We start from the raw sequence: 23,696 nt of genomic DNA, 5'->3' as shown, positions 1-23,696 counted from the left end.
AAGGGTGAATCTTTATTCTGGCAGACATTTGAAAAATCTGGCATTCCCAGATTTATCTGGCAACCTGGCAACCCTGCTTCCACACCATTCGCTACTGCATACTCTCTTTTTGCTCTCCCCCTCACTCCAAACGGGTAGTACAGCGATAGACTAAGAGAGGCTGATTGCGTTTTGTCGCTCAAGGCTGACTCGAAATAGTCTGCGATCGGCTTTGTTTTGGTCAATTATTAAACTGCTTAAAATCAATCTTGTCAAAGATGCCTTGTAATTTAGTTGATTACAAAGCATCCAAGATACACTTGGCAGCCATTTCAACCTTGCCAAATACAAATTTACGGCAAACTGTGGTAGCGCAAGCCAAAAGAGCGCCGTGCTGGTATTCTGTTAGATTCTCTCCTCTCTGAACGTATTCGTGTGTGACTCGGGTCGACGGACGGAGTGGGCGAAGAGATTCACGAAGTATTTGTGTCGCTGAGTGAAGCGATTGGCCAAGAGCTAGCGAGTCGTGTTCGCTCGCGAATGGTTGCGCATTCAGGCGGCAATGATTCACTCGGCGATGAGTGAGTGATTTATGATCTTTGAACCGAAAATCAGGACCCTTGCTGATTACTACTAAAAAAAAAGTTTCCTCTTAGGCGCTTTTATTTACCAAAAATTGGGTCCCCAACTATTTTTTGAATTCAACTTAAGTTCCTAATTATTCAGGGTAGTTTTGCTAGTCATTCAAGTAATTTAAAAAAAATTGATCATTTGTTATGTTCAAAAATAGCAACCCTCTACTCACTCTGATGCTGCAGCGGTGCGATGTCGTGCGCCTCGGGCGAGTGGAAGAACGACAGCGCCGGGAAGCGCTCGTGCGCGTCCGGCAGCAGCATCTGGATAATGTCCAGGAAGGTGGGCCGCGCCGTCGGTCGGTGCTGCCAGCAGCGCCGCATCAGGTCGTACAACTTATCCGGACAATTTTCCGGCCGTTCCATCACCCCGCCGTCGATCACGTACCGCAGCACCTGGTCGTTGGTGAGACCCTACGAAGAAGATTGGTGATTAGTGGGTTGAGATGTTTGGATTGGGGGCGGACGAACCTGGTAGGGCTGCGACGCAAGCGTCGCCATCTCCCACAGAACGACGCCGTAGCTGAACACGTCACTGCTACTGCTGAACACGCCGTCTTTTAAGCTCTCCGGAGCCATCCATCGCACCGGGAGAAAACCTGCAATTTGAAATGCGTTGGTTAGAGCAGGAATCGTTTCAAGAACGTCGAAACTCACCTTTGGTACCCTTTCGATAGTAATCCGTTTCGTAGATATCTCTCGTCATGCCAAAGTCGCCGATCTTGACGGTTAGATCGTCCGCCACCATGCAGTTTCGCGCGGCCAGATCGCGGTGCACGAACTTCTTGGCGGAAAGGTACGCCATTCCGTCGGCGATTTCGATGGCCATTTGGTAGATTTGCCTCAGCGTTGGCGGCTGCGGCGAAGGTTCGTTACCGTTTTCGTAGTCTGGTCGGTGACGGCGGAGGTACCCCTTGAGGTCACCGTTGGCCATCAGTTCCATGATGACGAGGGTGGGATCGCCCTGGGAGACGACGCCGAGCAGCCGGACGACGTGGTTCGTGTTGAACTGCTTCATGACGGAGGCCTCGATGAGGAAGCTGTCCCGCTCTTTGGAGGTGGCACTTTCGTTGACGGTTTTGATGGCACAGGGAGTGTTCTGCTTGATGCCACGGAGTTGGGTGAGGACGCCGCGGTAGACCATGCCGAACGAGCCCTGGCCGAGTTCCTCGAGCTGGATGATGTGCTCGCGCTCGACTTCCCACTCGTCGATGCGGTAGATGACGCCGGCGTAGTCCGGGTTGACCTGGGCGATGATGCGCATGTTCTGCATCGGGAGGTACTTCTTCTGGTACCACCAATAGCCGCCGCTGGCCAGACCTGCCAGGATGATGGTTACGACGGAGAGGGTGATCCAGAGTGCGGTCAAATTGGTGCTGTCCTCCTTGGTGAGGTACACGTAACGAGCGGGGGAGTACGGACCGTTCCCGGCGATGGTCGTTACCATGACCTGGACGCTGTAGTTGCCCGGTTCCAGCTTGTCCAGCTTGGCCAACCCGTTGCGCTTGTACTCGTTGTACGAGATACACTTTTGTGCGGCCTTCAGCTCCACGTCCTTCCGTTGATATTGGATCGTGTACGCCAAAATCGGTCCGTTCGGCTTCTTCGGCTCGGCCCACTGCACCCGGATGACCCGCGACCCATTGACGTTCTGCGCATCGACCAGCAACGACTCCACCGGAATGTCGTCCGCCCCTTCCTGCTTCGGCGTCCGGAAGTTATGAATCACTTCGTTGCTGCAAACGTCCTCGTTGTCAATCAGCTTGATCACGTAACTCGGCGTGATGCCCTTCTGCCGGCACACCCGGATCTTGAACGAGTACTGCGTGTAATGGTTAAAATTCTCCAACGGGTACGAGATCCGCGTCACGTTCGTCGAGTTGAACATCGTCTGGTAGAAGGTCTCGTTCGGCGCCCGCACCGTCTGCCGGTTCGGCTGTTCCGGCACCGGCTCCGGCTTCGGACCATTATTTAAGGTCGGAAACAGAATCGTACTGTTCGCCCCGACCATCCCATTCCCGAGCGGACTCCTCTTCCGTCGATTCGACTGATCTCTCACCACCATCGGATTCTTAATGTACACGTAATTGTGCAAACTGTCCTCAAAGTTGATCTGCAACTCCTTCTCCGACCGATCAAACGACTCCTTCGGAACTCCCGACGTACAGTACTTGCTGCACTGATCCGCCGAGCACGTCCCACCACCTCCCCGAACTAGACTGCGTCGAAGACGCGCCGGTGTCGGATCATTGTCCGCACTCGGAGTCCTTCCCAACATCTCCGTCTTGCAGTAGTCCGGCGCCTGCAGCTGATCATTCCGATCTGCGTTCAACTCCACAAAGATCTCATAGTCACGCAACTTCCCATTCATGACCTGCGGAACGCGCCACGACAGCACCAGCGTCTGGTTGATCAAATCGACCTCCACCTTCACATCCCGCACCGCCAGCGGCGTACTCGGCGCCGTCGTAAAGTACTGAATCTGACTCTGCCCGCCAACGCCCTCCGACGCCAGCGTGTACGTCTTCACGTAGTACGCGTACTGCGTAAACGGCTTCAACTGCGTCAACAGCTTGTTCACCGTATCCCCCGGATCCGAATCGCTAATATCGTCCAACTTCCAACCCTCCGTATTACAAGCATCCCTCCCGTCAAACAGCGTCACATTCTGACCCGGCGCCTCAATGTAATACACCACGTACCCCAGCAGCTGCCGCACATCCACCAACTCCTTAAACGGTGCCCACTGCAGCAGGACCGACGTCGAACTCACCGACCGCAGCGTGATCACCAAATCCTTCACGTCACACGCGGCACGATCCCCATTGCTAGTGCCCAACTGCGCCTCGTTCTCGATCCCGATCGTCGGATTCACCTCGCGCAGCTTCGTGATCTTGCTCACGCACAGCATCGGGTTGTTGTAGAAGAACAGCTTGCCCTCGCCAATCTCCACGTCGTGATCGAACAGCTCCTGCAGATTCTGGTTCTCCACCACGTACAAGCTGGCACTGCGAAAAAAAAACCATTGTGTTTTTGAATTCGTAAAATTTATAAAATTTAAAAATTTTGTAAAACTCATACAATCCCTTAAATTTGTAAGATTCTTTAAATTCGTAAAATTTGTAAATTCGTAACATTTAAAAAAAAACACACAAAATCAAACCATCCACTTTCACGACCCCCGGGTCTTTTGTGATCTCTATTGCAAGTTTTGTTATTTGTACTTATAGCGTGGAGACGACTCCTACGCCTGGAACGACTTAACGGCCTAACAACATCCAAGGCTGGGACCGACGTTTTACTGCCCCATCCATTAGGCCAATCCTGCTGCCGTAACATTCGTAAACTTTCTTTTTTTCTAATATTTTAAAAAATCTTAAAATTCCACAACAATAAAAAAATGATAAAATTCGTTATGTTTTTAAAACTCAAAAAATTCCTAAAATTTGTAAAAGTTGTGAAATTCCTAAAATTCTTAAAATTCCTAAAGTTCCTAAAATTCCTAAAATGTTCAAAATTCGTAAAATTAAAAAAAATCATAAAATTACTAAACTTTGCAAAATTCCTGCCATTTGTAAATTCGTAACATTCGTAAAATTTCTAATATTTCAAAAATCTTAACATTAAAAACATTGAAAAAATCGTCAAATTTCTTAAATTTAAAAAATTCTTAAAATTCAAATATAAAATATAATTTGAAAAACTGGCAAAATTTGTTATGTTCGTAAAAATCGTAAAATACCTAAAATTTGTAAAAGTCGTCAAATTCATAAAATTCCTTAATTCCTAAAATTTGAAAAATTCATAAAATTCCTAAACTTCGTAAAATTCTTGAAATTTGTAAATTCGATAAATTTCCAATATTTCAAAAAAATATCAAAATTAAAAAAAAATACAAGTTATAGAATTCCTAAACATTTTAAAATTCCTAAAATTTGTTAAAGTCGTCATATTTCATAAATTTTTAAGTGTCGTAAAATTCGTAAAAATCGTTAATTTCGTGACATTAAAAAAAAATTAAATGTTGTAAAATTCATAAAATTCGTAAAATTTGTAGAATTCGAAAAAATCGTAACATTCCAAAACTTCGAAAAATAACAAAATTTCTAAAATTTACAAAATTTGTTGAATTCTAAAAATTCTTAAAACTCGTTAATATAGTAAAATTTGTTAAATTCCTTTAACAAAAATAAAATCGTTACATTCGAAAAAATCCTAAAATTCCTAAAAATTCTAAAATACATAAAATTCCTAATATTCTTAAATTTCTAAAATTCAAAAATTTCTAAAATATATTTTTTTAAATTTCTAAAATTTGTAGATGCGTAAAATTTCTAATATTTAAAAAATTCTTAAAATTAAAAAAAAATGCAATTTGAAAAATTCCTAAGATTTGTAAATTCGTAAATTTTTTAATATTTTAAATGTTCTTAATATTAAAAAAATGTACCATTTCAAAAAAATGGTAAAATTCGTTATGTTCGTAAAAATCGTAAAATTCATAGAATTTGTAAAATTCGTGAAATTCTTCAAAAAAAAAATTCAAAAGCCGTAAAATTCCTAAAATTCGAAAAAATCATAAAATTCCTAAAATTCGAAAATTTCTAAAACTTGTGAAAGTCGTCAAATTTCATAAATTTTTCAAATGCCGTGAAATTTGCAAAAATCGTAAATTACGAATGATTAATAAAAACCGAAAAATTGTAAAAGTTGCACAAATCATAAAATTTGTACCATTCGTAAAATTCCTATAATTTGTTAAAGTCTTTAAATTCGAAAAACATTAAAAAAAATTGTAGAATTCGAAAAAAAATGAAATTCCTTAAAATCTAAAAATAATAAAATCATTAAAATTTCCAAAATTTGTTGAATTTGAAAAACTCGTAAAATTCGTTGATTCCGTAAAATTTGTTAAATTCCTAAAATTAAAAAAATAGATTTGGAATTTATAATTTTTAAAAATTTCGTAATAATCCTAAAATTCTGAAAATTCCTAAAATTCCTAAAATTCCTTAAATTCCTAATGCTCCTAAAATTCTTAAAATTCCTAAAATTCTTAAAATTAAAAAATTAAATATAATTTGAAAAACTGGTAAAATTTGTTATGTTCGTAAAAATCGTAAAATACCTAAAATTTGTAAAAGTCGTCAAATTTCTAAAATTCTTAAAATTCCTTAAATTCCTAAAATTTTAAAAATTCATAAAATTCCTAAACTTCGTAAAAATCTTGAAATTTGTTAATTCATTAAATTTCTTATATTTTAAAAAAAATATTGAAACAAAAAATAAAAATCCAAATTATAGAATTCCTAAGCTATGTAAAATTCCTAAAATTTGTAAAAGTCGACAATTCCATAAATTTGTTAATATCGAAAAATTCGAAAAAATTTGTTAATATTAAAAAAATAAAGGTTGTACAATTCATAAAATTTGTACAATTTGTAGAATTCGACAAAATCGTAACATTCCGAAAATTCGGAAAATAACAAAATTTCCAAAATTTACAAAATTTGTTGACATTAAAATTGAAAAACAGTATTGTATGAAAAATTGGTAAAATTCGTGATGTTCGTAAAAATTATAAAATTCCTAAAATTTGAAAAGTTGTGAAATTCCTAAAATTCCTAATATTCAAAAGTCGTAAAAATCCTAAAATTCTAAAAATTCATAACATTCCTAAATTCGAAAATTCCTAAAATTTGCAGAAGTCGTCTCATAAATTTTTAAATGTCGTAAAATTCGTTAAAATCGTAAATTTCGTGAAATTTAAAGAAAAACCAAAAAATTGTAAAAGTAGCGCAATTCATGAAATTTGTACAATCCGTAAAATTCCTGTAATTTGCGAAAGTCTTTGAATTCGTAAAAAATTCGTAAAATTTGTAGAATTCGAAAAAATCGTAAAATTCCTAAAATTCCAAAAAAAAATCTTGAAAATTTCAAAAATTTATTGAATTTGAAAAATTTGTAAGATTCGTTAATTCCTTAAAATTTCTTAAATTCCTAAAATTAAAAAAAATGATTTGGAATTAAAAAATCTTAAAATTCCAAAAATTCCTTTTCTGAAATTCCTAAAATTCCCAAAATTTCTAAAATTCCTAAAATTCCTAAAATTCCTAAAATTCCTAAAATTCCTAAAATTCCTAAAATTCCTAAAATTCCCAAAATTCCTAAAATTCCTAAAATTCCCAAAAATTCCTAAAATTCCTAAAATTCCTAAAATTCCTAAAATTCCTAAAATTCCTAAAATTCCTAAAATTCCTAAAATTCTTAAATTTCCTCAAATTCCTAAAATTCTTTAAATTCAAAAATTCCTAATATTCCTAAAATTCCAAACATTTCGAAATTTCGAAAAATTTGTTAACTTCATAATACTAATACAATTTGAAAAAGTCGTCATATTCCTAAAATTCTTAAAAAACGTTAAATTTGTAACGATCGTAAATTAAAAAAAAAATCGTAAATTTTGCAAATTTTGTAAATTTTGCAAAATACAAAAATACAAAAAAAAACAAATTTAACAAATTGACGATTTTTTCAAATTTTACAAATCACAAATACAATTTTGAAAACCCTACGAATTTTTCAAAAAAATTTGAAAAATTCGTAGAGTTTTCAAAATTGTATTTGTGATTTGTAAAATTTGAAAAAATCGTCAATTTGTTAAATTTTGTATTTTTGTATTTTTGTATTTTTGTATTTTTGTATTTTTGTATTTTTGTATTTTTGTATTTTTGTATTTTTGTATTTTTGTATTTTTGTATTTTTGTATTTTTGTATTTTTGTATTTTTGTATTTTTGTATTTTTGTATTTTGTATTTTTGTATTTTGTATTTTGTATTTTTGTATTTTTGTATTTTTGTATTTTTGTATTTTTGTATTTTTGTATTTTTGTATTTTGTATTTTGTATTTTTGTATTTTGTATTTTTGTATTTTTTGTATTTTGTATTTTTTGTATTTTTGTATTTATGTATGTTTGTATTTTTGTATTTTGTATTTTGTATTTTGTATTTTGTATTTTTGTATTTTGTATTTTGTATTTTTATTTTTGTATTTTTGTATTTTGTATTTTTGTATTTTGTATTTATGTATTTTTGTATTTTTGTATTTTGTATTTTTGTATTTTGTATTTTGTATTTTTGTATTTTTGTATTTTTGTATTTTTGTATTTATGTATTTTGTATTTTTGTATTTTGTATTTTTGTATTTTGTATTTTGTATTTTTGTATTTTGTATTTTTGTATTTTGTATTTTTGTATTTTGTATTTTTGTATTTTTGTATTTTTGTATTTTGTATTTTTGTATTTTTGTATTTTTGTATTTTTGTATTTTTGTATTTTGTATTTTTGTATTTTTGTATTTTTTATTTTGTATTTTTGTATTTTTGTATTTTTGTATTTTTGTATTTTGTATTTTTGTATTTTTGTATTTTTGTATTTTTGTATTTTGTATTTTGTATTTTGTATTTTTGTATTTTTGTATTTTTGTATTTTGTATTTTTGTATTTTTGTATTTTTGTATTTTGTATTTTTGTATTTTTGTATTTTTGTATTTTTGTATTTTGTATTTTTGTATTTTTGTATTTTTGTATTTTGTATTTTTGTATTTTTGTATTTTGTATTTTGTATTTTTGTATTTTGTATTTTGTATTTTTGTATTTTTGTATTTTGTATTTTTGTATTTTTGTATTTTTGTATTTTGTATTTTTGTATTTTGTATTTTGTATTTTTGTATTTTTGTATTTTGTATTTTTGTATTTTTGTTTTTGTATTTTGTATTTTTGTATTTTTGTATTTTTGTATTTTTGTATTTTTGTATTTTTGTATTTTGTATTTTTGTATTTTTGTATTTTGTATTTTTTTGTATTTTTGTATTTTTGTATTTTTGTATTTTTGTATTTTTGTATTTTTGTATTTTGTATTTTTGTATTTTTGTATTTTTGTATTTTGTATTTATGTATTTTTGTATTTTGTATTTTGTATTTTGTATTTTGTATTTTGTATTTTGTATTTTTGTATTTTGTATTTTTGTATTTTTGTATTTTTGTATTTTTGTATTTTGTATTTTTGTATTTTTGTATTTTGTATTTTGTATTTTTGTATTTTGTATTTTTGTATTTTTGTATTTTTGTATTTTGTATTTTTGTATTTTGTATTTTTGTATTTTTGTATTTTGTATTTTGTATTTTGTATTTTTGTATTTTTGTATTTTTGTATTTTGTATTTTTGTATTTTTGTATTTTTGTATTTTTGTATTTTTGTATTTTTGTATTTTTGTATTTTTGTATTTTTGTATTTTTGTATTTTTGTATTTTTGTATTTTTGTATTTTTGTATTTTTGTATTTTTGTATTTTTGTATTTTTGTATTTTTGTACAAACACAACGCAACTTACTTTGAGATTTTCGACTCCGTGCCTCCTATCTTCTTCAAGTTCTTAAAGAACCCCAGCGACAGCAGCGGGTACGATCGTATCACCTTCAAGAACCCCGTAATCTCCGTAATCGTCCTCAGATACTCCTCCAGCTCCTTCACGATATTCTCCCCACCCCGACTCCTCAACTGTATCGTCAACGATCCCTCGATAATCTCGCAATCCTTTAGCGTCTGCACCTGCTGAATATTATCGATGCTAGCCCCCCGACACTTCTTCAAGCAACCTCCCTTCTCACACTTCTTGCAAACCCTCCGTCCGTTCACCACATCAACCTCATACAGCACCGGACAATCCATCGTACAGCTCCCATTGTGCGGGATGAACGGAAACGCCGCCTTGTTCTCGCCGGTGTCCTCCGAAATTGGCCGCTTCAACGCGTAACACTGCTCCGCTGTGAGGCACCGGAAGTGATGGTCGTACAGATTCGCCGGACACTTGGTCAGACAGCGCCGATCGCCGGCCGGATCGATGCTAAACGAGCGGCACACCCGGCACGCCGTCGGATTGCCCGGCTCGCAGCCGCCGATGCACGACTCGTCGCAGCACTGGCCGTCCGCGTTGCACGAGTACGTGCCGTTGCAGTGCTTGGGGCACTCTGTGAAAGGGAAAAAGACGGGAAATGAGAAGAATTGCATAAGATTTTGAAACGTGAAAACAATAATTTAAAAATTTCAGTTGACTAGTATCTAGTCTGTAATAACGGTCCGATTATCTTTTGAAAGTATTTAAATATTGTTCATAAAATGAAGCACATCTTCCTTTGATTTCTTCTTTTTTTTTGACATATTTTTTTCTATGAAAAATTCTATTTTAGGAAAAAGATTGCCGCCTAATATTTTGAGGAAATTCAAAAGGGAGGGGGGGGGGGGCACAAGCCTGAAAAAATTGCGATGGCCTAAAAAGACCCAACATTTTTTATAGACTATTACAATTTGAGAGTATTTAGTGTAAAATACTCAAATGATCCTAGTTTCAATTGCTTAAATTTTTTTTCATTGAATTATTTTTATTATGTCCTTTTCAGTACTGGGACCTGGTAAGGACCAAGTTGGTTTTTGTAATAACATTTTACTTAAAGCTAAGAGTAATTACAGAGGAAATTGCTTAGAGTTTACGGTATAAAAATAATCAACTACCACCTTTGTAAAACTATCACAATTTTCTTATTTTTCAATATTGAAATTAAATTGCAAGATTTTTGTAAGATTTTACTACAATGTTGAATTAAGTTGCTGTTAAATTAAATTTTTCACAAAATCTTTTTTATTAATTTTTAAAAGTGATTCAAATAATTTCAAAAGTATTTGTTTTCAAATATTACACTTTAGGTAAACAAATGATTGCAAAACAACTAAACGAGTGTGAAAAGCATTTTTTTATATTTTTTTGGTAAATTGCAGACATTTTTTTTATTTTTGTTCATTTATTTCGGGACAACGAATATCCAAGAACGTTAAAGTAGCCTCAAATAAACGAACAAACAACAATACTATTAATTTGTTAGTATTTTTTAAACAGCCAAATGTTTGAAAAACAGAACGAAGAATTTGTCTCCACAACATCCAAAAATTTGTAGGGACCATCCATAAACCACGTCTTTTCAATAAAAAAATATTGTGAAATTTTTAAATCTAGAGTAGCATTTTAAATTGTAAACAATAAGTTTTTTAAAAGAAGTTCTTGATTTTACAATTTTGAAATTATTTTTATTGAAAAGAGCAGTGAATTTCCCAAAAAATATCATTTTTAATTGAAAATCGAGCCATTCTTTTCCAATATATTGCAATCAAAAGAAAAAGGTTCATTGAAGAAATCTTTTTTCACAAAGTTTAAACTCTAAGAATGAATAAAAAAATACCTATTTTAGAAATTCACCTTTGAGCGATAAAAAATCAAATTAGAAAATCGGAAAATATTTTTTGTGCCAACTTTTTTTCTGAGAAATCCCTTCTCAAGACACAGTTTTTTCGAATATTAACATGCCCTTTTGTATGACCAGCCCTCAAAATTGAATAAAAAAAACTAAAAAATCTTCAAAAAAATTGCGAAATTCTTAAGATTAACTAAACTTTTGAATAATCAAAAAAAATACCGTCAAAAAAACATTTGAAACAAATTTTATATATTCAAGAATTTTTCAAAAATCTTTTCTTCGGGAAACAATCTATTGATCACTAGCGTGCCCAGGTCCTCAAGGAAGGTGGGGCAAAAATATTAGAGTTTTGAAAATTTCGTCGTTTATGGACACCCCCTGCCCAATTTTAGAACAAATTTCCGAGGATGGTGGGGCAACTGCCCCATGTTGCCCCACCCTGGGCACGCTAGTGCTATTGATACTACTCTTTTATTCATAAGTTGAGCAGTTCTCTACAAATCAGTCTTTTTTTTTAAATTTAATTTTTTTGTATTTTTTTAATCCGGCTGAAACTTTTTTGGTGCCCAAAGAAGCCATTTTGCATCATTAGTTTGTCCATATAATTTTCCATACAATTTTTTCAGGTGTCCATACAAAAATGATATGTGATAATTCAAAAATCTGTATCTTCTGAAGGAATTTTTGATCGATTTGGTGTCTTCGGCAAAGTTATAGGTATGAATACGGACTACACTGAAAAATGATACACGGTATAAAAAATGGTGATTTTTAATTTCACTTTTGCCACTAAAACTTGATTTGCAACAAAAACTTTATTTTTAATTTTTTTATATTTTTTAGCGGACATCAGATTCCAACTTTTCAGAAATTTCCAGAATGGGCAAAAAATCTTTGACCGAATTATGATTTTTTGAATTAATACAGATTTTTTCAAAAAATCGAAATATTAGTCACAAAAATTTTTCAACTTCAACAACTTTTTTTTCGATGTAAAAACGAACTTGCAATCAAAAAGTACTTTAGTGAAATTTTGATAAAGTGCACCGTTTGCAAGTTATAGCCATTTTTATGTAACTTTTTTCAAAATAGTCGCAGTTATTCAATATGAGAAACAATATGTTCGAAAATTTAAAATCAAGACTAACATTTCAAAACAAACATTGAATGTTTGGCCCTTTTGAAATGTTAGTCTTGATTTTAAATTTTTGAAAATATTGTTTTCGAAAAGATCGGAAAATTTCACGAGTGTTTCATATTTTAACATTGTAAATCGAACCATAAGTTGCTGAGATATCGACATTAGAAAATGGTGGGTTGTTTGGGGGAGACTTAGAAAACATCAATTTTCCTGTTTTTAAATTTTTACATGGCAATATCTCAGCAACTAAAGGTCGTATCAACAAAGTTCCAAAAAGTTAAATATAGAGAATTTTCTCAGCTCTTCAAACAGTTTTTTTCAAAGGTGGGCAAACATAAGCACTAATTAAAAAAAATAATAACTTTGACAATTTTGAAAAAAGTTACCTAAAAAAAGGCTAAAACTTGCAAACGGAGCACTTTATCAAAATTTCACTACAGTACTTTTTGATTGCAAATTTAATTTTACATCGAAAATGAAGTTGAAATTTTTTGCGACCAATATTTCGATTTTTTAAAAAATCTGTATTGATTAAAAAATTCATAATTAGGTCAAAGATTTTTTGCCCATTCTGGAATTTTTTTAAAAGTTGGCATTTGATGTCCTCTAAAACATATCAGAAAATGAAAAAAAAAAAAATAAAAAAATGTATTTTTTTTGCAAACTCAGGTTTTAGTGACAAAAAGTGAAATTAAAAAACACCATTTTTTTACCGTGTATGATTTTTTTTTCAGTGTAGTCCATATCCATTCCTACAACTTTGTCGAAGACACCAAATCGATCAAAAAATTCCTTCAAAAGATACAGATTTATGAATTTTCATGCATCATTTTTGTATGGACAGCTGCCAAATTTGTATGGAAAATTATATGAACGAACTAATGATGCAAAATGGCTTCTTTGGGCATATCGAAGGCATCAAAAAAGTTTCAGCCGGAATAAAAAATACAAAAATTAAAATTGAAGAAAAACACCGTTTTCGTAGAGAATTGCTGAAGCAAAAACAAAAAATTTGGTTTATTGGAACTTTTCAAAAAAAAAATCCAGAGTTAATTTTTTGCGTAAACTAGAACATACAAAAAATACTGTTATTTGGGAATTTAATTTTTTGTTGAAAAAAGGAAATAAAAAAAAATCAGTATCAAAAAATTATCATTTCTGTGAGTTTTAAAATTAAGACTTTGTTGAAAAAAATCCTGAAAATCGGTTTTTATTTAAAAGTAGCAACAATCGTAAATTTTAGCTTGATTGAGTTAAAACATCATTTTTGCTTAAATTAACAAACGTGAAATAATCTTAGAAACTAATGTACAATTCGAAAGATTTAATAAAAAGCTACAATTACTCACTATTTTGGCAGTGTTTGCTGTTCCAGCAGAGCTTCTTCGCCATCTTGCTGTCGCCGGACGTGACCGCCAGCTGCGTCGTTAGGCCCTTGGTGGCGTTCGGGCACTGCTTTCGCGTCCCGTTCACCCGTTCGTCCGTTTCCGCCGGACAGATCGGGCACACGTCATCCTTTTGATTGTCCTAAAATAAAAAAAAAAAAAAAATCTAATTAGAAATGAACGGTCAATGATCTTTTGGAGGAAATGGTGAAACCTTCCCTCGGCCAACAGTCTAGACTCGAGGTTGGCGTAATTGAACACCGTCAACAAATTCTATTTTTTTGCTGTCAACTTTTGCACATTTTTCCGTTCGATTTATTTACATTGTTTGTTTTTTGCGAAATGTGCAAAACATTCAATAAACGCGATGCGTAGCATAAACACAGCTATTCACTTTAATCGGTGTTGAGCAATTCGTAAACTGATGTCTAAGAATGTGCTTTATAAAGAGGAAATGTTGGCTTGCATGAATGGCTGACGCAATTTGCTTCAACTATTTGTAGTACTAAAGTATATCTGATTTTTATCCTGAAATTGTTTGAGTTTTTTTTAGAGTTGAAATATTCAATTGAAATTTAAAAATAATAATCACAATATAAATTGAAAAATTATCAAATACTTTTAAATTCTCATCGCAAATTTCATCCTAAATAACCTCAACTAACCAAATGCTTCAGCACAGCTTTCATCCCGCAAATCCAGTTTAAATCGCTCAATTACTTCATTCACCATTAGAAGAGTGAGAGAGAGAAACGGAGGCCAACACACACACACATATCGGCTCAAATGGTTCAAGCCTTCCACTTTTGGCATTATGCCTTTTTATTTTATTTTTTTGCTCTTCCTAACCCAACAACTTCCCAGCATCATCATCATCTTTGCGAATCGCACAGAAAAAAATACAAACCCCGACAAAGCTCTTTAACTAAAACACATCTTAAAAGTAGTTTGCGAGTGAGCGAGAGGGAGAGAAACATAAAAAAAAACAGAGAGAAGAGAGAGTGGCAGAAAATTGGCCCTCGAACTCCAAACTTCCACATTCCATTCTCACGTGCTCATTTTGAGCGTTCGTTCTCTTCTTTGCTTTCTTCTTTCTAAATATATATATTTTATCTTTTCGTTTTTGTTTCTCTGCTTTTTTCTTCTGCTTTCAATCGTTCACTTTTCATGCTTTTTTTGCCTTCTCCTCAAATCGTGCTGCTTTTGGCATTTATACTTTCTCTCTGTTTTATTTATTTTTTGCTTGAATGCTCTCATCTTGGTTTGGATGGAAACTGCATCTTATTTAAAATCATTTAAATTTGCAAAACTGTTATTGAAAAATATCTCATTAAAAATGTTTGATGAAAACCTAAAAAAATTTACTAAAAACATTCAAAAGCTCCCTCTCTCTCTCAATACAAAAGAGAGAGAGAGAGAGAAACTGTTTCATTCACGAAAGATCAACTTGTGCTGTTGCTTTGTGTTGGTGTTGGGCTTAAGCATGTTGTGTGTTGCACTTGGAGAAGAAAAGGAGAAATAGCTGAATGAACGGAACATTTTTGGAATTCTTTCCCTGTGGGGCTCTGCAGGCAGGTTTTGCTCTGTGGCTCCCAAAAACGGCCACAGAAATGTGCTAACATGGGCAGAGATGATCAATCAGTTGTGACTCGTTGCGGCAACGGAGCAGGCTAATTTATTGAGTTTAAGAAGGGGGGAATTGTTGTTGAGGTGAAAACTAGTTCCAAACGCTGGGACATTTTTTAAATTAAAGATTTCCTGGAATTAATTTAATTTGTTAAATTTACTCAAGCGAAAATCATTTGCCAAAATTATCCTCCATTTTCTTTAAAGGAATATCTTCAAACCCGGGCAGACGGTAATAACAAAATTCATGTCATTTCAATAAAAAACACTGTTAAAATAACAAAAAATGTTATGGAATATTCCTGTAAAATCCATTTTTGCATAAGAGCTTAATAACAGTTTATGTTATCATAACAAAATTTGTTATTGGTGTGTTATTGGTTGAAAGTCAAAACAACTTGGGAATAACATTTTTTGTTATGGAAGAATAACTCCAATTGTTATTGGGATGATCGGATTAGTTGTTAAAGTAACAAAAAATAATAACAAAGATTTGTTCGAAGAAAAACGCAAAATGTTATTAGTCTGTTATTACAATAACAATCCAATAACAAAACAATCATAACGGCGAATAAAAAATATTGTTATAAATAACATGAAATGTTATTGGCCTAGTATTTTCAAATAACAAAAAATGTTATTGCCACTGTCTGCTCGGGAATAAAGAAAAAAAAGTTTTAAATTTTATTTTCTTATTTTAACATAAAATTTGAGATCTGGAACCCCGTTTTAGTCAAATTTGAATAGTTTAATCGCAAAATGCATATTTTCATTACTTCATCGCAGCCATTTTGAACGCCATATTGGAATGGAATATTGGATTCAATTTTTGCATAAGAGTTGAATAACAGTTTATGTTATCATAACAAATTTGTTTATTGGTCTGATATTGGTTGAAAGCCAAAACAACTTGGAAATAACATTGTTTGTTATGGAAGAATAACTCCAACTGTTATTGGGATGATCGAATTTGTTTTTTAAATTATAAAAAAATAATAACCCGGGCAGACGGTAATAACAAAATTAATAATATTTCAATAACAAATCCTGTTAAAATAACAAAAAGTGTTTTTATTTTCTCGTGGCGCAGGGGTAGCGGCTTCGGCTGCCGATCCCGATGATGCTATGAGACGCGGGTTCGATTCCCGCCTTATCCACTGAGCTTCTATCGGATGGTGAAGTAAAACGTCGGTCCCGGTTTCTCCTGTCTCGTCAGAGGCGCTGGAGCAGAAATCCCACGTTAGAGGAAGGCCATGCCCCGGGGGGCGTAGTGCCAATAGTTTCGTTTTTCGTTTTTATTTTATCCTGAAGTTCAACTTCCATAAGATAAAATAATAACAGTTTCTGATAAAATAACAAAATTTGGTATTGAAGTGATATTATATTGAAAATGTTCAATAACACGCTAATAAGAGGAAATGTTATACATTTTAAAAACTCTCCTGATAACAAAATTTGTTATTCGTTCGGTATACTGACTTAGAAATAAAATTACCATAAATCGCACAAATGGAAAAGTTTCTAAGTGTCCATAACACAATCTGTTATTATTTTTTCTTTTGTTAAATATGTTTAGATCTTTGGGATAATTTTGTCTAATTTCGTCGGGGTCATTATTTTGGCTATGAAATGTGGTCCTTAAGCTAAAATTATTCTAAAAAATTGAAATTTTGAAAGTTGATTTTTTTTAATTATTTGATATACCCCCTAAGGGACTTTGCTAAAATTGGCTAGAACTATGGGAAAATTTTGACCAATTTCGTCGGGGTCATTATTTTGGCCATGAAATGGGGTCCTTAAGCTAAAATTATTCTAAAAAGTTGAAATCTAGCAAAACAATGCCAAAGGGCCGTTGTGGGTTTGTAAACAAAGAGTGTATCCCTTTCATGCCAGATGTAAACATCCTCTAGCGTTAGCAGGACACACTCTTTGTTTACAAACCCACAACGGCCCTTTGGCATTGTTTTGCTTGAAATTTTGAAAGTTGATTTTTTTAATTATTTGATATACCCCCTTAGAGACTTTGCTAAAATTGGCTAGAACTATGGGATAATTTTGACCAATTTCGTCGGGGTCATTATTTTGGCCATGAAATGGGGTCCTTAAGCTAAAATTGTTCTAAAAAGTTGAAATTTTGAAAGTTGATTTTTTGAATTATTTGATATACCCCCTAAGAGACTTTGCTAAAATTGGCTAGAACTATGGGATAATTTTGACCAATTTCGTCGGGGTCATTATTTTGGCCATGAAATGGGGTCCTTGAGCTAAAATTATTCTAAAAAGTTGAAATTTTTAAAGTTGATTTTTTTTTAATTATTTGATATACCCCCTAAGAGATTTTACTAAAATTGGCTAGAACTATGAAATTATTTTGACCAATTTCATCGGGGTCATTTATTTCACCATGAAATGGGGTTTCAAGCTAAAATTAATCCGATAAAATTAACTTTTGTGAGTTCTTTTTTTAAAATTTTGCTATATTCCCTAACGGAATTGATTTATTTATTGAGAATTTTTGAAGTGTGAATAACAAAAACTGTTATTATTTTCACAGAGCCAGAAAGTCGGAGCTGACGTTGAAGTTCGGGCTGGAGTGAGACCTTGGAGACTGCATCGGATTCATCTAATTTTCAGCAACTTTTACTTGGAGTCGGAATCTGTGAAGTCGGGTATTTTTGGAGAGCTGAAGTCGTCGTTGACGTCATATCCTGCATCCAGAGTCGGAGTTGTCTTCAAAGTATGGATTCAAAGTCGCTTGGAGGTACCCGACTCTGCAGCCCTGACTAGTACAGAGGATTTATGGCAACTGCAGGTTTATTTGCAAATTACAAGTAAACCAAAACAATAACTTTTTTTTGGTATGGAGACATACCAGTTCAATAACATTTTTAGTTATTATGCTGCTCCACCTCTCCGCACAAAATACTAAATCTTGTTATTCCTTCATGATTCCTTCTGTGTTATTGGTTTGTTATTGCAATAACAACATAATAACAATTTAAGTTATTCTTCGAACAAATCTTTGTTATTGATTTTTGTTATTTTAACAACTAATCCGATCATCCCAATAACATATTTCGATCTTCTCACAATATCAAAAACTGACCTTTCCAAGTTATTTCTGTCTGCTCGGGAACAAAAATTTGTTCGAAGAATAACTGAAAACTTTATTAGTCTGTTATTACAATAACAATCGAATAACAAAAAAATCATAACGACAAATAACAAATATTGTTATAAATAACAAAAAATGTTATTGGTCTAGTATTTTCAAATATCAAAAAATGTTATTCCAAAGTTATCACCGTCTGCTCGGGAAAAGAAATTAAAAAAAATGCACTAAAATGAAGTCACAGAACTCGAATTTGATGTAAAAATAGGGTAATTCTCTACCAACTCACACGAAATCGGGAAAAGTTGCCCTGACCCCTCTTCGATTTGCGTGAAACTTTGTCATAAGGGGTAACTTTTGTCCCTGATCACGAATCCGAGGTCCGTTTTTTGATATCTCGTGACGGAGGGGCGGTACGACCCCTTGCATTTTTGAACATGCGAAAAAAGAGGTATTTTTCAATAATTTGCAGCCTGAAACGGTGATGAGATAGAAATTTGGTGTCAAAGGGACTTTTATGTAAAATTAGACGCCCGATTTGATGGCGTACTCAGAATTCCGAAAAAACGTATTTTTCATCGAAAAAAACACTAAAAAAGTTTTAAAAATTCTCCCATTTTCCGTTACTCGACTGTAAAAAAATTTGGAACATGTCATTTTATGGGAAATTTAATGCACTTTTCGAATCTACATTGACCCAGAAGGGTCATTTTTTCATTTAGAACAAAATTTTTCATTTTAAAATTTCGTGTTTTTTCTAACTTTGCAGGATTATTTTTTAGAGTGTAACAATGTTCTACAAAGTTGTAGAGCAGACAATTACAAAAAATGATATGTAGACATAAGGGGTTTGCTTATAAACATCACGAGTTATCGCGATTTAACGAAAAAAAGTTACTTTTTGCGTTTCTCTTTGTTTCGTCGTCCGTGTCTGTCGCGGGTGACCATGAACGGCCATGTTCGATGACGACCAACTTTTTCAAAACTTTTAAATTAATCCACCAATGTGGTTGGAGCACTCAAGGGTTAAGGGGAAGTTCATCTATACCTCTCTCCTCTTTCCCCTCCCCCCTCCCCCTCTGCTCACGTGGTGGGCTTGCAAAAATCTTTTCGCGAAAACCGTTTATGGGATCCCGCGTGAGGGAATTTGCTCTCTCTCTTTCTAATGCACATTGTGGGATTGGAGCGGCCGCGAATTCGCGCGTTCAAGAGTTGCTATTAGTTGGGAGGGAGGTTTTTTTTTTTTTCAGAGGCGTTCATCTATAATCCCTTATTGCTCAATCGGACGGCTTTTGGGAGGGGGTTTTTGAACCCGGAACTAATTTTTTCCCCTTGAGCCGTGGTTATTTTTCTTTTTGGGGCTGCCACCGTCGTCGTCGTCGTCGTCGTCGTCGTGGTGGCTTTTGAGGCTGCTGATTGACACCTTTAGTGCTTTTTTTTTTTGGTGGGGTGGCTGGGGGAGGGGGAGGAAGTCAGGGAGTGATGCCAAGTCAGTCAGCCAGCCTAAAGGTGGAGGAATTTGGGGCCTGAAACTCTGTGGGAAATATTGGTTGATGGATTGTGAGCGATTGGAATGTAGGAGAGTGGCAAATGCAGATAACTGGATGTTAAAAGTTGAGCTGATTAATACAGTAGAGCAATTCTCTACCAAAACCGGAAATGGATTTTATTTGTATTTTTTGATTTGTCTCAAACTTTGTGAAGGCCTTCTCTATAACCAAAGAAGCTATTGTGTGTCTTTGGTTCACCCATACAAGTCTCCATAAAATTTTGGCAGCTGCTCATACAAAAATGGTACGTAAATATTCAAATAGCTGTAACTTTTGAGTGAATTTTTTGATCAATTTGGTGTCTTCGAAGTCTCACCCAATCAGCCCATCATTTTCTAATGTCGATACCTCCGCAACTAATGGTCCAATTTTCAATATTAAAACATTAATTATTCGTGAAATATTTCGATCATTTTGAAAAAAAAATATTTAAAAAATTTTTAAATCAAGACTAACATTTTAAAAGGGCCGAACATTAAATATTACGTTCATTTAAATTGCTAGTCTTGATTTAAATTATTTCAAAATATTTTTTTTTTTGAAAACATCGGAAAATTTCACGAATGTTTCATGTTTTAACATTGAAAATCGGACCATTAGTTGCTGAGATATCGACATTAGAAAGTGGTGGGCTGTTCGGGTGAGACTTCGAAAAATTAAATTTTCCTGTTTTTATTTCTTAAGCCACTGTATTTCAGCAACCAGAGGCCCAATCTTCATTGTCTCTTAGACAATTTTTTAGCAAATTTTCTGAATTTTTCAAAAAAAAATATTTTTAGAGATGGTCACTCATGAAGTTTAGAAAAGTATTTCAAAAGTTATGCTAAAAAACGATTTCAGCTAAACATCGGAAGGTTGTAAAAAGGGTGGTTTTTGTAAGAAAACCCGTCATGCTATACATTTTTAGAAAGGTATTTGAAAGACGCGTCCAGCGCGTTAAACACATTGAAGGTCTGACAACCCTATCAAAAGTTATGAGCACTTTAATGTTATTTATTCCTTTTTTTGATGCCGGATCTCAAATATTTTGATGAAAAAGTTGTCCGGATCTATCACGCAACCCATCGTTGGATAGGTAATCAAAAGACCTTTACAACGAGCCCAAAAGATTGAAGATCTGACAACCCTATCATAAGTTATAAGTACTTAAGTGTTTTTGTACACTTTGTTGAAGCCGGATCACAGAAATTTTTATAAAAATAAGTGTTATTTATACACTTACTTGAGGCTGTGTAGTGTATTCACTTTATGCATGCGAGGAAGGCACCAACCACCTAAAGGTGGATTTAGTAACGTTTTTTATAAAGTGCGTCGTTTTCAAGATTAAGACATTTTAAGTTGGATTTAAAAAAAATTAAGGAAGAATATTTTCCAAATGCCGAGTAAGTTCCTACAATTTTCTTTTTTGACTTTGTTGATCGAACAGCTGGTTGCTGAGATAGAACAGAATAAAGTTTAATCTAATTAGCTGAAAGAAATTGAAGACAAATATAATACAAAAAATTAATGTATTTCTCTTTTATTTTTAAAGATTTGAAGATTACTAAAGGGTGATTTTTACGCAAACTATGTCTTATGTCTATGAATTCCTTTTTTATAGCATTAGAGATAAATAAAAGAGGGGTGATTTTATACGAAAACATTACATTTGCTGAGATCCTTCTTTTTAAAAAAGATTTGAGGTTTTAAATATTTAAAAATTTAAGGATTTGAAGATTAGAGTACACACCGTAAAAAATCATGGTAAAATTACATGTAAAAAAGGGGAACACCTTTTATGTCAGAAAAAAAATTACCTCTAATAATGTGGAAATTTCCATCTGGCAGACGCTAGAAAAAAAAAATCAAACCGGTGATAGTAACAACTAGCTTACTAAGTCCGTGCTAATCCGCACGGCCAACTTCGCCGCTGTGAAAACTGACCGATCAAAGCCGATGAAACACTACGAGACTGGCCCGTGGCTTAATGGCTACGGCTCCCGCCTCATAAGCGGAAGGTTCAGGGTTCGTTTCCCGACCGATCTCCTTGAAATTTTTCGACAATAAATGAACAAAAAACGCATAGAATCAGGTGGGATTCGAACTCACACCTTTGGATTGGAAGTCGGATGCTCTAGCCATTCGGCCACCAAGGGATAAATACTCCTTGAGTGAATTAATCCGTAGTGGTGAAATAATGTCACAAGGTCATTTACTATATAATACAACAATCCCTTCCCCAACGATTCCCCTACACACCACACACCATTATAATCTATAAATAACTCGAACCGGTTGGTACGGTATGTCCCCGGCTTCTTCTTCTTCCCCTGATGGTTCTATGAAATGTGGGATCCGTTCATAGAATCTGTCTCAGACGGTTAATGCAACGCAGTAGGCCGGGCCGCTTTAATGAGTGTAATACACTTCGGGGGTTCTCGAAAGTATTGCAATCATTAATAATGACAAGAAGGAACTTGAGGCGTAATCTAACCATAACTTCTTCCCGGATGCGCTTGTGTTGGATTAGATTAGATTAGATTAGAGATGGTCACTTTTTTTAAATTTTTAAAAATCAGAAAACTGCAAATATTTCGCTAAAATCAAACTTTCGGTTGCTATATCTTGAAAACAGTGACCTTTATCAAAAAATCTGTAAAGTACTTTTCGATTGCAAATTCAATTATACATAAAAAATTTAGGTCAATTTATTTTTTTTTGGTATAAAATTTCGATTTTTTCCAAAAATCATAATTTTTTCAAAAAATCATAACTCGGCGGCAGATTTTTTGACCATGTTTCTCTATAGCTCAAAAGTTGCGAATTTTTGTCCCCTAAAACATATCAATCTCGATAATCAAAAAATACGTATTTTGGGAAATTGAGTTGTTGAGAAAAAAAGTTCATTAAAAAACTGCATTTTTTTCCGTGTACCTATTTTTTTCTCAATAGTTCTCAGAAATAACTACAACTTTGCCGAAGACACCTAATTGATCAGATAATTCTCTCAAAAGTTATAGCTGTTTAAATATTTACGTACCATTTTTGTATGGACAGCAGCCAAAATTTGGTCATAGGAAAGGCCCCGACAAAGTTTGAGCCAAATAAAAAAATACAAAAAATAAAAATGGTCGAAATCGGCGATTTCGTTGAGAGTTGCTCATGTAATAAAATAAGCCCTTTTGAAGTCGTGATTTTAAAAATCATTATATAATTTTTTCAAAGGTTTTGGAAAATTTCACACAAGTTTAACTTTTTAACATTGAAATCTGATGGTTTTCATCATCGTTTGAAAATTGAGGTTCAATTGAGTAGAACTTAAATTTTAGGTAATTTTCAATGTTTGCAAGGCCATATCTAAGCAAATTAATAATTTTCTTAGCGATCTGATTTTTTTTTCCAAGAGGAGGAAAATGTATTGATGTATCAAATTAAATTCCGGATGAAACATAAAAAGTATTATTTGAAAAAGATTTAGTATCTGGCAACACTATCAAAAGTCATTAGCACCTTAGGTAAACTATTAGAATTTGTGAAAGTTGATTCAGTTCAACCTTCAATTCAATCGAAAATGACTTCCACATCGACGCATATTTGAACATGATCTTCAAATAGCATTCCGATGAGGGATACAATTTGATTATTTGGCAACACTGCCATGAAATTTCATTACTTAAGCGAAATTACAGAACCTTTCAAGGTTAGATTTTGTCGATTTGTTCTGCGTTAAACAGCTAGTCTAAAGTACAATTCTTTTATGAGGAAAAAAAATGATTTTAAGGCAACGATGTCACGATAATACACTAAATAATTATTCTGGCATTTAAGGGTTAAGGCAACAGCCAGTAGTAAAAGGTACCTCCTCGCGATCGAATCGAAATCGCAGAAGGCGGCTCGTTTTGCGAGGCTAGTTCATCTTCTTAAATTTCTTCTTCTTCTGCCTGGGAGGTTGTGGCCGTGGTGGCCGGGTGTGGAATTCCGGTCAT

The 23,696-nt window shown here is 33.6% G+C and overlaps 1 protein-coding gene across 5 annotated transcripts in view; it reads right to left on the bottom strand.

The window, feature by feature from the left end:
- The window catches only part of LOC119767949 (insulin-like receptor), a 263,166-nt gene that overhangs the window by 14,247 nt on the left and 225,223 nt on the right, over positions 1-23,696 (bottom strand). For all 5 annotated transcript variants that reach the window (XM_038258020.1, XM_038258017.1, XM_038258018.1 and 2 more), the window contains 5 exons: positions 13,408-13,585; positions 9,003-9,639; positions 1,269-3,619; positions 1,083-1,210; positions 785-1,025 (listed from right to left, as the gene is read on the bottom strand). In XM_038258020.1, the coding sequence (XP_038113948.1) occupies positions 785-1,025; positions 1,083-1,210; positions 1,269-3,619; positions 9,003-9,639; positions 13,408-13,585 (3,535 nt within the window). The remainder of the gene's footprint in view (positions 1-784; positions 1,026-1,082; positions 1,211-1,268; positions 3,620-9,002; positions 9,640-13,407; positions 13,586-23,696) is intronic.

Source organism: Culex quinquefasciatus, chromosome 2 (genome assembly GCF_015732765.1).
Source record: "Culex quinquefasciatus strain JHB chromosome 2, VPISU_Cqui_1.0_pri_paternal, whole genome shotgun sequence".
In the NCBI taxonomy this organism is placed as follows: domain Eukaryota; kingdom Metazoa; phylum Arthropoda; class Insecta; order Diptera; family Culicidae; genus Culex; species Culex quinquefasciatus.
Note: the sequence above shows the minus strand (reverse complement) of the source record. Positions and strands in the feature narration are given on the sequence as shown.